This window comes from Poecilia formosa, unplaced genomic scaffold (assembly GCF_000485575.1).
Source record: "Poecilia formosa unplaced genomic scaffold, Poecilia_formosa-5.1.2 Scaffold367, whole genome shotgun sequence".
In the NCBI taxonomy this organism is placed as follows: domain Eukaryota; kingdom Metazoa; phylum Chordata; class Actinopteri; order Cyprinodontiformes; family Poeciliidae; genus Poecilia; species Poecilia formosa.
Genome location: NW_006800306.1, coordinates 522,967 through 539,782, shown reverse-complemented (window position 1 = coordinate 539,782; position 16,816 = coordinate 522,967). Strand labels below are relative to the sequence as shown.

General features: G+C 34.7%; 1 protein-coding gene across 1 annotated transcript in view; it reads left to right on the top strand.

Moving 5' to 3' along the window:
• The first annotated feature begins 3,804 nt into the window (after positions 1-3,804).
• crfb1 (cytokine receptor family member b1) overlaps positions 3,805-16,816 on the top strand; it is a 14,702-nt gene continuing 1,690 nt past the window's right edge. The window contains exons 1-6 of the mRNA XM_007575009.2: positions 3,805-4,286; positions 4,365-4,488; positions 13,428-13,576; positions 14,588-14,742; positions 15,361-15,514; positions 16,496-16,623. Of these exons, the coding sequence (XP_007575071.1) occupies positions 4,241-4,286; positions 4,365-4,488; positions 13,428-13,576; positions 14,588-14,742; positions 15,361-15,514; positions 16,496-16,623 (756 nt within the window). The 5' untranslated portion in view covers positions 3,805-4,240. The remainder of the gene's footprint in view (positions 4,287-4,364; positions 4,489-13,427; positions 13,577-14,587; positions 14,743-15,360; positions 15,515-16,495; positions 16,624-16,816) is intronic.

Here is a 16,816-nt window from a genome sequence, read left to right as displayed (position 1 = left end):
ATTTATATATTTATAAAATGAAACTTTTTAGTAGATTTTATTCTATTATTGCTTCCAAAACAGGTTCATTACTCTTTTTTTCTTCTTTTTTTAACACAATCATTCTTAGATTATTAAATTTCAATCTGATAATTTTTTGCCTGTTTATTTGTAGGGCCTCTTGTCACTTTAAATCCAAATTTAGCTGCTGCCATTGGCCACGCCCCCAACTCAACTCGCACGTGAAAATGGCTGCAAACAAAAAAACATCAAGTAGTTTCTTGATGGCAAGTCAAAAACAAAACACTTCACCTTTCCAGCAGCCATTTTGAGCGCATAAAGCGGTGAAACCAGTCGACCAAACGCTAGCGCTTCGCTTTGGTTGCTAGGTAACATTAAAACTCTGCCTGGGTTGCTAGGTAACGGCGCAGCGCTTCTTAATTTGAAATGCCTCGTTACCAAAAACATTAACTTATTGCCCGCCAAAAACGGCTTGATCTGTTTTTATATCAGTAGAAACCTAAATGGAAGTACAATAAATGTGCAAAATATGAATTTTGAATAGTTGTTCCCGTTTAAAACTTCCTGTTTTCTTCTGGGTTTTCACCTTCTCCCTTGAGAAAGATTTAGTTCCCGTTTCACGTTAAACGAATCCATCTGCAGCTCACAGCTGTCATTATTCCCCTCCGTCTGCATAAAGGCTGTACGTCAGCCAACTTCCTGTCCGCAAAGTGGAGGAAATCCAGAACAACAACACAACAAGACGGAGATTTCTTGGTTGTTTTAAAACAGAGTGAAGTTTCTGAGCAGCTGTAAACGGAGTCAGTTTGGAACAAAGAGCTGGGTGAAAAAAGTTATTATTTATTGGTCTCCATCATAAAAAAGGACGAGAACATGGATTAATTATCCAAAATAAACCAATATCAATGGTCGGTTTAAGCATTTCACACAGGTTGGGTACATGGTTGTATGATTTAGTGAAGTTTACATAAAACAAATGGTAGAGCTTGGTCATAGATAAAATAAAAAGGAACAATCTCACTTTGCTGGTATGTTTTTATTTGTTCACAAAAATAAAAAATTAAAATTAAACAGACTGTCTTCCTTTAATAACTGATTCTTATCCCTGCGTGTTGCCATGGAAATGGCGTATTAAGGCCATTGTCAATGGCAAGAAAAGGATTTAAATTTCTGCCAAAAAAACTCAAATATGCTGAGATTAATATCGTCAATTTTCCAGAAACCTCCACGAAATTTCTGAGCTGTAAAAGTCAAAACTTGGATAGAAATAAGTCAGAAAATTATAGACTAATCAGTGATTTTTTTTAACTTATAAAACTCATTTAATTTCCAAAACTTGAAACTTGAATTTTTTTTTTATTATTTTCTGAGATTATTCTCAACATTTCTGAGTTTTGTTTTTCTCACAAATTTTCAACTTTTGGATCTCAGAGATGTTTTTATTTTTTCTCAACAATAAAAAGAAAAGAAATGAGATCATTCACAACATTTCTAGAAAAAATTCTCAAAAAACTTTTTATTTTTGGAGCTCATAAATGTCTTTGCTTTTTTTCTACAAAATTCCTGAGATTAGTCTAAATATTTTGGATTTTTTTCTTTTTTTCGGACATTAACCACTTTAATTCTTCTTGAAAATGAAACACTTACTAATCACATCTTTACTTAAATGTCCACTTAAAATATTTTACTTTTTTAGATTTATTTAAATAAAGCATTAATCTATTTTTTTATTTTTTTATTTTTTAAATTAACTCAACTTATTTCTGTGTAATTAAGTTGTGGCACATCGAGGCTTCCGTACAGAGGAGACTTGATGCTCCACATCAGAAAGTTGCAAAATAATCCCAGAAAACTAAAAAATCTGGAAAGCAGTCCTGTTAAAACCAAAATAAATTGAAAATATGTATTGATTCCAGATTTTCTAATAAAGTTCAAACACTGTTCTTTTTCTACGATTTCAATCTTGGAAAATAAACTTTTCACTCCCGTCATGAACAGCAGGGGGCGCACCAGCATTAAAAAATGAAATTCCTTCATACTCTTTCAAGCTGCAGTGGACGGCTGGCGCCACCAGGGGGCAGCAAAAAGGTTAAAAAATGAAGAAACATAATCAGTCCCGACCTCAAAAGGAAACCACAAAAATAAAATCTGTCACTCAACCACGTGTTAAAATAACAACAATCACTGGAAAGAATAATAAGAAAAAAAAGTAAATATTCACTTTCATTTTTGTGTTTGTTTTCTGAACTTTTATTACATGTTACAAATATTTGCATATATTTCATTCTTTTTTTCTTATTTAAATAATTTTATAATCTCCTTGAAAATTATTACAGACAAATTAAAATCTCCTTTTAATGAAACATATCTTTTGTGACCAAAATTTTACATTTTAGATATGTTCATAGGGAAAAAAAACACAAGTGAAATTAAACCGAAGCAGATTCTTAAGGACCAGTTATAACAATAAAATGATCATCAATACATTTCTGTTTTCCATTTTAATTATTCCTGTTTTGTGTTGTTGGATTTTATGCTTTGCATTTTCAGTTCATATCTTATGTAAAATGATTTAAATTAATGGCTGTGAATGATAAAGTTTATGGCGTCGGTTAATATTTAACAATTCGTGTGACAAGTCATTAAACTTTATGAGCCCAAGAGTAAAAGCAGTTATATCAAACCTGATTATGGCCACAAAACCTTTGGAATAATAAAGAAACATCCAAACTTTTCATAACTAAAAATTATTATTCATCTTTTTTCCAGATGTAATTTAGCTATGCAAATAAAAGCAGATTTGATTTGACTGATAAAATAATATTTAAGCAAATAACTTTAATTTTGAAGTTATATTTCTGTGGCCCCGAAATAGTTTTGGCAGACCGGATTTGGCCCACAGGCCTTAAGTTTGTACACATGATAAAATTAGGAGAACTAAGTCATAAAATTACCAGAATAAGGTTGTATACTAGAAAAAGAAGAAGTAATGTTGTAAATTAGAACAGTAAAATGAGAAACGTTGAGCAGCTTGTAGAGGCTTCGGGTCCGGTTTTTAAATTAAGGAAATAATTACTATTTTTAAAATGTCAGCACCAAATTATGATCAATTGGAGATAATAACTTTGAATCATTTCAAACTTGAGTGAACGATTGTGAGCAACAGCATATCAGATCTGGCTAACTTTATCAAAGCTTAACTCGAATTAAAAACAAAAACTTTTTACTTGTAATTTTACGACTTTAACCTGCTGATGTGACTTTTGTCATAACTTTATTCTCCTAATTTAAAAGAAATCCTGGTATTGCCTTTAGGAGCAAAAACATTACATTTCTATGACAGCGTATTAAGACCGCTTCAGATTTTTTTTTTTAAAAAAAGTAAATTTCCACACAAAAAAAAACAAACAAAATCTGACATTTTGAGGTTAATCTCAGAAATTTTCTAGAAAGTTAAAGAAAATTTCTGAGTTTGAAAAGTTAAAGATTTTCTATAAAAAAAATCTCAGAAATTTCTCAGAATTTTCTAGTAACTCTAAAACTTTAAGACTAATCTAAAAAAAATTCTAGTGAAAACTTTGAAATTTCTGAGTTTCAAAAGTAAAACAAAATCAACTTTTCAAACACAGAATTTTGTCAAAGGGTTTTGAGATAGATCAATATGTTTTTGAATTTTTTTGTAGCAAATTTTCACCTTTTATTCAGGAAAAGTTCTGATTTTGTTTATTATTTAGTCTTTTTTATGGGTCTAACACACTATCCTACATTTCTGTGCAGCACAAATAAACTACAAAAATAAAAAATGCATTTATTGACTTAAAAAATTTGACGTTTTTCTGAAGCTTATGAGAGCATACTTTTATTCTGAAGGCTGATGTAACCTTTCACGTCTGAAACAAGCTTTTATTTTGAAGGCGGGCCGGAAGCAGGCGTGTAAATGGCATTGGACAGCTCATGTGTTCGTCATTCAGGAGCGGCTGTTGTTATTGAACAAGATTTCGTTTTTCTTTCTGAGCTGTGATGACTCGCCCCGTTTGAACACATGACCTCCGTGAGTCGTTCCCAGTTTAAGTCGATATTTGACTCTTGGTTCTGTTTTTAACTGGGAAGCGGTTCTCCAGTAAACATGAGGACGGGTTAGAGTCTCTGCGAACTTTCGGACCGTTTTAATCCTCAGGATGTGATTGTAAAATCAGCTGTCGGCTTTGTGAACTTTTTCTGATGATCGGATCCCTGAAGAATGAACCCATTTCCTCTAATCTTCCTGATTCTTCAGCTCCCTTCAGGTGAGGAAAGTGCGTGATCCAGGTGGATTTGCTCTTCTTGTTACCTTTACTCAGGTGTGTTTCTGCGGTTCTCCGTAGCTGTCGCGTCCCTTCCGGCACCGGTCAACCTCAGGATTGAGTCTCTGAATTTAAATCATGTCCTGCGCTGGGATCCGGGACCTGGCAGCCCCCCAGGGACGCAGTTCCGGATATATAAGAACAGGTAATTAATCCCACTTTCCTCATAGTCAGATTTTCCCGTAATCCCTGGAAGTGTCTTTTTGAAATGTCATTTCCTCCCCAACATCTGGTGAGACTGGTTTGCTCCCGTTTGCTTTAGCAACAACAAATTTATATCCAAAACATACTGGAGTACCGCTCTGTTCTGAAATCAAGAATGCAGAAAGTATGGAAGACAATTAGAGCCACTGAAAAAAAGGAATTCAGATTTTTGATCACAGAAGATTGAAGTCAAAATTCTGAAAGAAAAAAAAGTCAGAATACTGAAAAAACTGAATTTTGCGGAAAAAAGTTGGAATTATGTGAAAAAAGTTCAAATTTTGCAAAAAAGTCAGAATTTTACCAAAAAAAAGTCTAATTTATGAGAAACAAAATTCAGAATTCTGAAAAAAGTCAAATTCTACAAAAAGTCAGAATATTTAGAAAAAAGTCAAAATTATGTGGGGAAAAAAATCTGAATTCTGTGAAAAAAATTGGAAATCTGCAAAAAAAAAATTCTGAATTCTGAGGAACAAGTCAAAATTATGCAAAAACAAAACAAAACAAAACAAAACAAAAAAAGGTCAGATTCTACCAAACGTCAGAATGCTGAGGGGGAAAATGTCTGAATTCTGCAAAAAAAAAAGTCAAAATTTTACATTTAAAGTTAAAATTCTGAGGAGAAAAAGTCAGAATTCTTAGAATAAAGTAATAATTCAGTTTTTTTCCAGTGGCCCCAGTCCTCTTCCACAGGAGAAAGAAATTTCAGAATTAAAAAAAAATTCTGTTTTATGGGTGAAACGATTAGTCAGGATTAATCGTTTATTGAAATAATCATCAACTAATTTAGTAATCGATTAATCAGTAACTGATATATTCTGATTAAAAAAAGGATATTTACTGAACAATCCCAACATGTCCAGAGTTTTAATTAAGCAAAAACTGCACAAAAATACATACATTTTCCATTTAATATATAAAAACCCCTTCTGTATAAATATGCTTTAGCTTCACCCAGTTCAAATCTACAAAAAGGAATGCTGTGTTACTGCATTTTAGGCAATGAAATGTTTTTCTTAATTGAAAAAGGAATTGAACTGTTTATTTGTATCTTTTATTGCATCTCTAATATTGTATGAAAATTCAGAAGAATTTGCCATTTCTGTATCCGATTAATCATCAGAATAATCGATTAATCAGTTTCTAATATACTCATTAGTTGCAAGCCTGTTCTGTTTATGTAACTTAAACATGGTAGAGGTTCTGTCATGGCTTGTTGCTGCATTTATTCCTAGATATTGATCCGTTCTTAGGGAAAACTTGGTGATTGTTTATTTTTATTATTTTGTTATGACTGCAGAAAATTACAGGATTTGCATGTTTAATGATATTTTCTGTCTTGTTAAGATAAAACACAGATGGAAGTTTGTTTTTTCCCCAACATTTTTTCTTTGCTACAGGAAACATCTCAGTGCTGACTTGTTTCCTCTCAGAGCATAAAGTAAAACACTACGTGACATTTCACCAACCTCGAAGTTTAACCCATCGTAGTTCCACAGAAACAGAACCATGCGTCAAATTAAAGCTTTTTTTTTTTTTGCTGTTATTTTTTTCTTCATTATTCTAAACTCCCCCCGGTGTTTCAGAGGGAGTTTCCACTGCTGCTTTTTCACAAACGGACAGATTTCCTCTTTCTGTGAGAAACCTCGCAGACGTCTGAGCTCCTGTGAAATGAAGAAGAACCAGCTCAGACGCTTCGAGTCGCGCCTCTTGCCAGAGTCGCCCACAAAATAAATCCCCTGCCTCTTCAGCTTTACTGGCGCTGTTGTGATTAAAATAAACATAAAAATAACAAAGCTGCAGATTATTCCTGTAAGGAAACACTGAGCTCTTCATTTAAGGAAGTGGTTTGGGACTTTATATCTGGTCCTAACCGTAAAACCTCCTGTCGCATTCCTTCGTTATTCGCAGCTGTGCCCACCCCGTTACCTAGCAACCCCGGCAGAGTTCCGCCCCCTCATCGCCTAGCAACCCAGGCTTGGACAGCTGTTTTTACCTCCTATATTTGCACTGATTCAATCTGGTTGTAATCTTCTTTGTGAAATGATGTATATTCAAATATTTTCACAAAAATAGAAAAATGTTATCCCATATATTTTTATATATTTATCTTAAAAACATCCGTACATTGAGAGAAAGTGGCACTGAAGTCAAATTCCTTGTTAGTTTGCACAAACGTGGCCAATAAAGTCGATTCTGATAGTTTATGCAAAAACTCTTAAAGCTTTAAGTTCTTCATGATCCATTAGCTGTTCTTTTAGCCGCAATATTAGCATCAAGCAGTTTGCTGCATGTGAAAGAAACTGTTGCTGATTCAAGAATACAAGGATTCTGAGAACATCTGCTCGTCTTTTAAAGGGAATGTATAATTCGAAATTTACATTCTGCACGTTTTTATATTTCCATTTATACTGTTTCTAAAAACAGCCAAATCATTTTAAAAAAGAAACACGAAGACGATTTTTGTCAATAAGTTCATGTCTTTTGGTGTCTGGAAAGTGAGCCGTTTCAAAACTCTCTGGAATGTAGCATCACAAATCAGCAGGCGCTGCCCGTTACCTAGCAACCACAGTGAAGCCTAGCCCATTACCTAGCAACCCAAGAGGAGCTCCAGCACTTTCGTGTAGCTGGTTTTATTACCGCGGTACAATGGCTTCTGGAAAAGAAAAGTGTCTTCTTGTTGACTCACCAACCAGAAACCACTTGCTGTATTCTTGTTGGTTGTGCAGGAGGCTCTACTTCTGCTTTTCAAAGATGAATGGTTGTGTAATTATGCATCTATTTATAGATATTTTCTAGTCCAAATGAAATCGCTGAGTTGGGGGTCATGGCCAGCAGCGGCTTATTTGGTTTTAAAGTGACCTATCCTAACCTTCTGAAAGATTTTAAAAATGATAAAATTATTAAATCTGTGTAAATTTATTCTTATTTTGACAAAGTTTCCCTAATATTTTCACATTTTTAATATATTTATATCTAAAAACGGCAGCATTTTGGGAGCTGTTTATGTGCTGTTGAAAGCTGCTGATTCTTTTTCTGCCCTCAGTCTTTCACTTCTGTGGCACACTTTAAATAAAAAACAAAGCTGTACTTTCATCTCTCATTATTTGCATGTTGTTTTTGCATGTTCTTCCATCTCTGTTCATTGTACCTTTACCAGATTTCCTTAAAGAAGCTGAAGACTCTCTGGGTTTGTAGTGTTTGTGTCCCTTTACTTTTCCCTTCATGGTTTAAAAGTGCAGAAAATTTAACTGAACAATCATTTTCATGTTACAGTGAACCCCGGTATCAGTGGGGATTAATGACCACAACCACCGAAAAACACAAACAGCTGAAATTTGTGAATACTTAAAACCTTGAAAGGCTCACAACTGCCTATTTTAAAAGTTCAAATGAAGCTGCAGCTAACAATTATATTAGTTGTTGATTAATCTATCAATTTAGTCTGATGCTTAATTGTTTATTCTGATGCTTAATTGTTTATTCTGACAATTAATTGTTTATTCTGACGATTAATTGTTTATTCTGACTATTAATCGGTTGTTCTGGTGATTAATTGATTTATTGTTCTGATGACTGATTAAAAAATTGGCACATTTTGCAGATTTTTTATTGTGGTTAATTGACAGCTACATAACTTCAGCTGTCCCTTTAATTGGTTTACCATTTAATTTCCTTTAAAAACTCAAATTTTCACTGATAAGCTGTGGTGAGTCAGTTTTCCGTAATCTCACTTGGCTTTTTGATCTGGTTTTACCCTCTGTTGCTTTATCTGCCATAATCAGCACCACAAACATGTTTACGCTGCGTTTGAACTCTGATTTTTATCAAGCAAAATAAAGCTGAGGCATCCAGTTTCCACACGTTGCTTTAAATTAAACCTTCAGGACATTTTGTTCCTCTTTTATGAAGGGAATGAAGAAGTGAGACGTGAGCAGATGTTTTCTGCTTGATTTAAAGCTGCCATATTTGTGTTTGTGGTATGCAGTTCAAATTGTCAGGTTTCCAGGACGACCACATCTTACACATTTCCCAATATTTGGGTCCTTTTTTTTAGAACATAGACGATATTCCCCACTGTTCAGCAGTATAAAATGGATGTTTTTGTGTGTATTTTCAATATGTGAGCAGTGGCGCTCTGTATGGGCGCCGTGTGATGGGGGGCGCCATAACAATGGTAGAAAAATGAATTCTAGTAGTTGGCATTTTCTGTGTGTAAGAGCTATTTGTGTGCACCATCGTTATTATAGTTGAATAAAACTAACAAAATAACAGAAATTGAAATAAAAGCTTAATGTGATAAGTAAAGGAAAAAACTCTAAGTAACTGATATTGTGCATTTATGTAACTAAAACAGACTGAAATTACACATGTAATGTCTTTTGTTTGTGTGTTTATGAATTTATTTATTAGTCTTTCAAACTAATGAAAATTTTTTTCCCCTCACAAGCAGTTTACGCCAGCTGTCGGTAAATTACGGTACTCCATTCTCCACCTGCTAGTCCACAAAATGGCGCAGGAAAAGTTTGGATTAAACACCAGTCAGTTAAATGTTCAACAATAATTTAATAATTTTTTTAAAATGGTATCTTCTGTTGAGTACTCATTATCCAATACACTATCACAATAATAAATAGTAATAAAATACTTCTGCATCTAAAAATTAACCAAAGTGCAGGGGAAATTGAAACATTACTTGTTGCAACGTAAAGTCACGCCCTCTAGCTAAGCTAATATTTTAGCTTTCAAAATCTTAAATGTATGAGATGTAAAAGAAAAAGGGGCACAGTACTTTGCTACAACTTATCAACTGTAGAGAACGAGATATTTTCTACCTGTTGCTCGTTGTTGTCTCGTCTCCCCAGGTCTGTTGATACAGTCACATTCAACTTCACAATCAGCCAGTTTATTCAAACAATCAAATGCATAAAATCACACAAACAGCTCAACATGGTCATCAGATACCAAAGTCAGAAAGGAAACATCAATTACCTGAGAAAAAATGCAAAATACGAAGACGCGACTTTGGAGAGCGCTGTTCCAGTTCCACCCCAGTGACCTGACCAGCTGTTTTAGCTCAATTACTTTTATATCAAGGCGTGTTTCTACTGTCTGATGCGTCTAACGTACCGTTTAGAGGTGATCTCAAACAGATCACCTGCATGGTCTTTGTACGCCACAGACCATGCAGGTGGTACCAAGGTCAAGGGATGAATTCATTGCTGTCCAAGCTATCCTCCCTGCGTACTTTCCCAGGGTACGAACAATAGATGTGTTCTTTTCATAGGGAAACATTTTACTCATAGAAAACGGGACCAAAGTTGATCAGTTATCTGTGTTTCTCATTTCAAACTGCCTCAAACTGGTTCCTGAACCGCACAGAGCTCTCCTGACCGCTCCTCTGGCCCAGGGCACCAAACAGCAGATTTTTATTGGAAAAATTAGTAAACGCTTCATATAATATCTTCAAACTCGTATAAAACAGACATAAGCAGCTTCATTACTAAAACATCTATGACAGTCAATATTTTCTTATTAGTTTTCTACTTTGGCTGTAATGAACTAGGAGAATTTTCAGAGAAATATATGACGTAAATTTCTTAAGAATGTGATCTAATATTAAAAAAAACTCAACAGCATAGACTAATTTTAATCAAACCGTGATCATTATATCTAAGAAAACTCCTCTACTGATTAAGTTATATATTGATTAAATCATGAGTCTAAATCTAACCTAAATTGTGGCCTACTCAAAACAATCATGATCAATCTAATATTTCAACATGCGCTAAAGTTAAACATCATTAAAACTAGCATCATTAAACTAATATTTCCAATACAATACAACAAGCACATATCACAGGGCAGAGAAAAATTTTAATTAAAAAAATAGTGAGGGTCACGGAAGTAGGTCAGCTAATTATGCTAGCTTGAATTTATCAATCCATGGCAACGGGTCTGTGCGTGGCGTGGAGAAAAAAATGAATATGAGTGGTTTTAAGTTGTTTTTAAAAGGTTATTCTGCGTTATTTTCTCCATTGCTGTGGCACTAAATTAATAATACGAAATATCCGGGTTTCATTTTGTAAGCGGAATTATTCTACGGTAACAGACTGCAGCATTGTGCGCATGCGCGAAATTCCCGGACGTAAACAATAACATGCCACGTCCGTGTCTATAACTAATAAAAACTAGCAAACACACTTAAAAACCTAGACAATCAAAACGTTACAATAAAATAAAACTAAGCTATAGTGAAAAACGCCTGCTTTGTCCCTGCATTCACTTCAGAAACTAACCAATCGTGCCTGTTTCTGAGAGTTTTTCTGCCTCCACGGTCGACCGCGACCTTTTAATCCGGTCACGTTTTCACTCAGAGCCTAGTGTGTCTGTAAATATGCGGTTGACTGGATCTCCTTTGATGGAACATCTGACACATGGCGGTTGGTTTCTGGCTCCCTCCGAGGCGTCCTCCTGCAGTGAGCGCTGTTTCCATCCCTGCAGCGCCTCGCTGGGCTGCTGCCACCGCAGAGAGCCCCGCTGCTCTCTGAAAACGCCACCCGGATGGGGTTTCGGTTTCAGGTCGCCTCGCCCTCTCAGGCTTCGCGTCTAGCTGAACAATGTGATTCATTTTTACATGGAAATCGTGATGAATGTGGCATTTTTAACGGTTTTTTGTTCTCCATCATCTCTAACTGATCACTAAAAATGTGAATTTCTGCAGTATTTTACTGTTTCCAGATGTTTGCCCTGCAAGGAAATTAATGGAGCTGGGAGTTGGCCATATTTTAAAACAATATCTGTGTGGTCGTGGCGCAAAAAAGTATGTGCTCTATATGCGACACAAAGGGGCGCTGCGCTAGAGGGGGCGCCATAACAATGGCAGAAAATGGCATTTTCTGTATTCAACAGCTGTTTGTGTCATAGTTACCTAGAAATAACGAAAACTGAAATTGAGAAGACATTTTTGTTAACTGAAATAAGTAAAAAACTGTAATTAATATTATTGTGATGATGATAAAAAGTGATAAGAACTATGTAAGAACTATGTAATACTCTATGGTTGCAGGTGTGCGTCATTAGCCTGTCATGATTGCAAATTTTGCTGGAGGATAAATTGTGCAGAAATTATTGTAACATAAAAACTAATATTGTCATTCTAAGATAATTTTCAACTATGATAATAATAATAGTAATGGGATATTAATGCAAGTACACACTAAAAGATGAAAAAACTTTAATTTCAAAAGAATATTTAATACCGGAAAACATTTTTAATATCCAAAATAACCAAAATTGCACTTGAAAAGTAGTCATCACTCAGCTTAGACAGGGAAAACAGGCAAAAGGTGCAGCTACTGCAAACTAACTACTTCATACATGGTGTCAAATGTTTGCAGTGTTTTTCAAAATGTTGGCTTTTCACTCTTAAAGGGGAGCATCTCTTTAACTATTGTTGTCCAACTGGAAATTATGAAAATCATTTTAATTAATCATGTAGCTATTTGATTTATTGTTTAGTCTAATAGGCCTATGCTCCACAGCAATTATAGCCTCACAAATACAAATACTGCTCTTAAAAAACATTAATTTGTAATACACTTCTTTCATCAGCCACATAAAGAACAGAGATTAAAACGCAAGAATCCGAACGTTAGTGATAGTTTGGTGGTTTTCTTAACTTTGGAATTTATTGAAATAACAATAAATCATTATTTTTACCATGATAAGAAATGTTATCACTGGAATTGGAAATAATCAGATATGATTTGATCCGGATGTTTTGCTGCTGGTTTAACTTTACAGTAGAATCAGTTCCCTAAACTTCACCCTGTTTCCAAATCAACCTCTAAATCATCACATGAGGATCTTATTTTAAGCATGTGACCCAAATTCTCCCCCTCAGATAAGAAACATTTATTAAAGTGATCAAAAACAACTCAGGAACCACAAAGATTCAAATATTGCATGAAACTACTGAAATCTATATTTTAAAATAAAGTTTAAACAAAATGCTAATTTCTAATCACCATAAACTGTGATTATAGCAAGCAAAGATTTAAAAGTCTCAAAGGAGAAAAACTGATTGGTGCTCTTTCTTACTGGAGTGTGGATGTTAATGTCACAGGAATATAAGGCCTTTAAATTGAGCAATAAAATCTTAAAATCAATGCTTAACAAATAGGAAGCCAGAACCAGATCCTTTTAGTAGCTTGGTTGGTGTGTAGGCGATGCAGAGATGATTTATCTAACCCAACATATGACGAATTACAAGAATCCAACCGAGAGTTAATGACAGCATGAATCACTTTTCAAGATCTTTGGTTGGAAGATCTGACGTCATCCTGGGAATTTCTCTTAATCGGAAAAAAAAGGATTTCACAGCAGTCTGCATAATTTAAAGTAAAACATATTCCTGACAGCAAAGGGTCAGTATTGTCATTTCCTTTTCTACCCAGTTTTAATATAATTCAGACAGTTCAAGAGTGATTATGTTGCTCAATTGGCAACTAGATCTGAATATCAACAGCAAAATAGTGGATCAGAATACCCACTACTTTTAGTGCTACATGCTAACAGTAGTAAGGTTTATAAAGTAATTGAGGGATGCCACAAGTGAGAAAAGCCATAGAAGAACCCAAAATAAAAAACTGTTCCTTTGATGCCGAGCCAAGTGGGGACAGAAAAGTCCTGTGGTCCAAGCTATCACAGGCAGCTGAAATGCCGAAAAGCACTAAAACATGTGCAGCCACGTCCTGCTTTTAAATTAATTCCTGTTGCTGAATAATCGCACCAGACTGGAAAAAGAACAAGTCAAAAGCATCGCTAAAGTCCCTCTACTGATGTGAGAGTATCTGTTCAGCTGTTTCTTTTGCTGCGCAGACGTGAAATGAAGGGTAATCCAGTAAACTCAACATCCTGCGAGCTGAATCTGAAGAACCCCGAGAAGAACCACGTCATTGCTGTCGAGGCTTTCTACAACAGCACAACGTCTCCTCGCTCTACAATCACCTTTCACCCTGTAGCAGACAGTAAGTCAACATCTACATATGAACTCTGAGCCTCATAAAGGTTCTAATATTCCTCTATGCTAAAATATGTAAAATATGTAAGGATGGCTCAGGTCGCCCAAATTTGTTTCACTACTGATCGGTGAAGACTGAACCACAGGGAACGGTTTCCGTTTGACTTTTATGTTTTAATAGATGACAAAAGCCTTCATACATAAATGTCTAATGAAGCAGAGCTGAAGGAAAAAAGGAGTAAATCTGTCAATTTTAGCTGAAAGTTGAATTTGTTTTACTTTAGAAGGTCAAAAGATTTCCAAATTCAAAAGCTGGGGACTTTTGAAACTCAGAAATTTCCAAGTTTATTTTTTTTAAAGAAATATGTCATTAATCTCAATTTCTGAGTTTATTTTAGGAAATTTATGACTTTACAAACTCATAAATTTAAATGTTTTTTAAATTTACAAAAGACAACATTTTTGTCTTTTGTAACTCTGAAATTTCAGATTTTTTTTCAAGAAAATTTCTGAAATCTAAATTTCTGATTTTTATATAGTCAATTTTCAACTTCACAAAACCAGAAGTTTCCAAGTTTTTATTCTAGAAAATGTGAGTTTTTTCAGCAAAGTTTAAACTTTTTAAACTCATAGCCTTCAGTTATAATTTCAAAAATTCTGAATCTATTCTAGAAAATTTGAGTTTTTTCAGCAAAGTTTAAACTTTTTAATCTCATAGCCTTCAGTTATAATTTCAAAATTTCTGAATCTATTCTAGCTAATTTTCGACTTTAGAATTTCAGAAATGTCAATGTTTGGGTTTTTTTTTTAGAAAGGTTCTGCGTTTTTTTTTCTAGAAATGTTTCAGCTTTTTAACTCAGAAATTAAAAAAAAGAAATTTAAGGAAATTGCTGAAATTAATCTCAAAATTTCAGATTTTATTTTTTTTTGCCATAAATGTTCTCCCTGGTTTTTGTCTGCAATGGCCCTCGTATAGTGTTGTATAAAACTAACTTTTACTTCGTTCTTGTGTGAAAAGCTGTGATTGGTCCTCCGCTGCTCTCGGTGGCCAGATGGGGGACGTGCATCCAGGGAAACATTTCGATGCCTGATTTAGGTCGATACACAAAGGCTATAAACTATGATTTCAGCTTCACAGTCCTGTGGAGGAAAGGAAATGATGGAGAAATTCAGGTAAAATACTTATATCAAATTTCTCTTATATACAGCAAATATTTCCTTCTGATCTCCTGTGTGCAATCTCTGTTCTACTTTCTCTTTTGTGCAGGATTTTCTTTTTTCTTTTTTAGGCTTTACTTTACAGCTAAAACTCCATTCAAAGATTAGTTAAAAATATCTTCCAACACTGTAAACTACAGATTTTATCTTTGTAGGAAAGGAGGATGCTGTTCTTATGCTTTTACCTGATTCACCTAACATGTTTCAGTCTTTATCAGCTACTTGTCAGATATATATTCCTCTCACACATTGGTCAATAGTATCCACATATTTTCTTCTTGTTGGCCATGGGGCCACTATGCTTTCTGCATTTGCCTACCAAGATGGCGCCGTTCAGATTTGTGGGAACAATGTATTGAATAAATTGGAATCTAATCGCTCCACATCATTTGAACTGTCTGGGCTAAAATGAGGCTCGGAGAAAAAGGAAACATGATTCACTCCCAAACCTTTCGGTCAAGTCTGGACGGATCTGTTCAGCTGCTCCGATTCATAATCATGTTTAAAGAAAACATGACTCAGCTGTGATGAACACAGAAAAATCTTGTGGATTTATGTCTCAATTATTTTCAGGAGCTGAAAGCTCATAATGGGAGCTTCATCCTCAGCAACCTGGAGAAAGATGTGGAGTATTGCATACAGGTGCTTCCCAAGGCCCGAGTGAACGAAAACACGCAGCCGTCCGAGTGGAACTGCACCTTCACCAGCATTTCAGAACCAGATTACGGTGAGCTGGACCGCCACAACAGATTCTGTTCAATGAAGTACAGTACACTGCAAAAACACAAAATCTTAAGTCATTTTGGTTTAGTTTCTACTGCAAATATCTTAGTTTTGTCTTATTTAAGGTGTACTAACTTACAAGAAACTTTTCAGCAAAATATATGAGCTTGTTTTAAATCAATAATATTTATGAAAAAATTGCTAATTCCCTTGCAGATTAGTATTAAGTCATTTTTCCTGTTTATAAGTGAAAACAATCTGCCAATGGAACTAGCACTATTTAATCAATATTAAGGAATTATTGATTTAAAACAAGCTCTCAGACTTTGCTGGAAAGTTACTTGTAAGTTAGTTTTGTCTCATTTAAGGTGTACAAATATATTTGAAGAGAAAACCAGACCGAAAGTAGTTGCTATAATGTTTTGTTTTTTACAGTGAAAATGCTGTAATAACACTGTAAAATAGAAACGGTTCTTCAACATACACTGCAAAACCATATATTTTTTGTAAACTTTCTACTGAAAATAATTTAATACACTTGAAATATGACAAAACTAACTTACAATGGACTTTTCAGACTTTTACTTATTTTAAGTAAATAATTATTGAATATGGATGAAAAAGTTGTGGTTCCATTGGCAAATTATTTCACTTATAACATGGCTAAAAGTCTTGTTTTAAGGGAAATAATCTGCCCAAGGAACTTACACATTTTCATCATTACAAAGCAATTATTGATTATCTTGCTATATCTTGCTGAAAAGTTACTTATAATTTAGTTTTGTTTCATTTCAAGAATTCTAAGATATTTGGACTAGAAACTAGAAAAATAGGTGATAAGATTTTGTATTTTTGCAGTGTAAGTTCCAGCCCTCTGAGTTTAAAAATAGACATTTAAAGACAGTAAATCCCAGTGTGATGTCAGAGGGCAGATCCAGCATTTCCAGTCTGACTGAATTCCTCGTCATTCCATGATTGTTTTCAGGACTGTTGGTTTTAGTCGTCGTTACAGCTGTTTTGATTTCTTCTCTGATTGCCCTGGTGATGGGAATTTTATGCCTCTGCTACACCGGATTCCTGTGCAAACTAAAGAAAATGCCGGCAAACCTCATGGTGAGATAATGATTCATCTGTCAATATTCTGGGTCACCCTTACTGTTACACTGCAAAAACACAAAACAGTAACTTTTCTGATTACCTGGCTACATACATACACGCACGCACGCGCGCGCACACACACACACACACACACGCATGTTTGTTTTGCTATCTTTGTGGGGACTTTCCATTGACTTCCATTCATTTC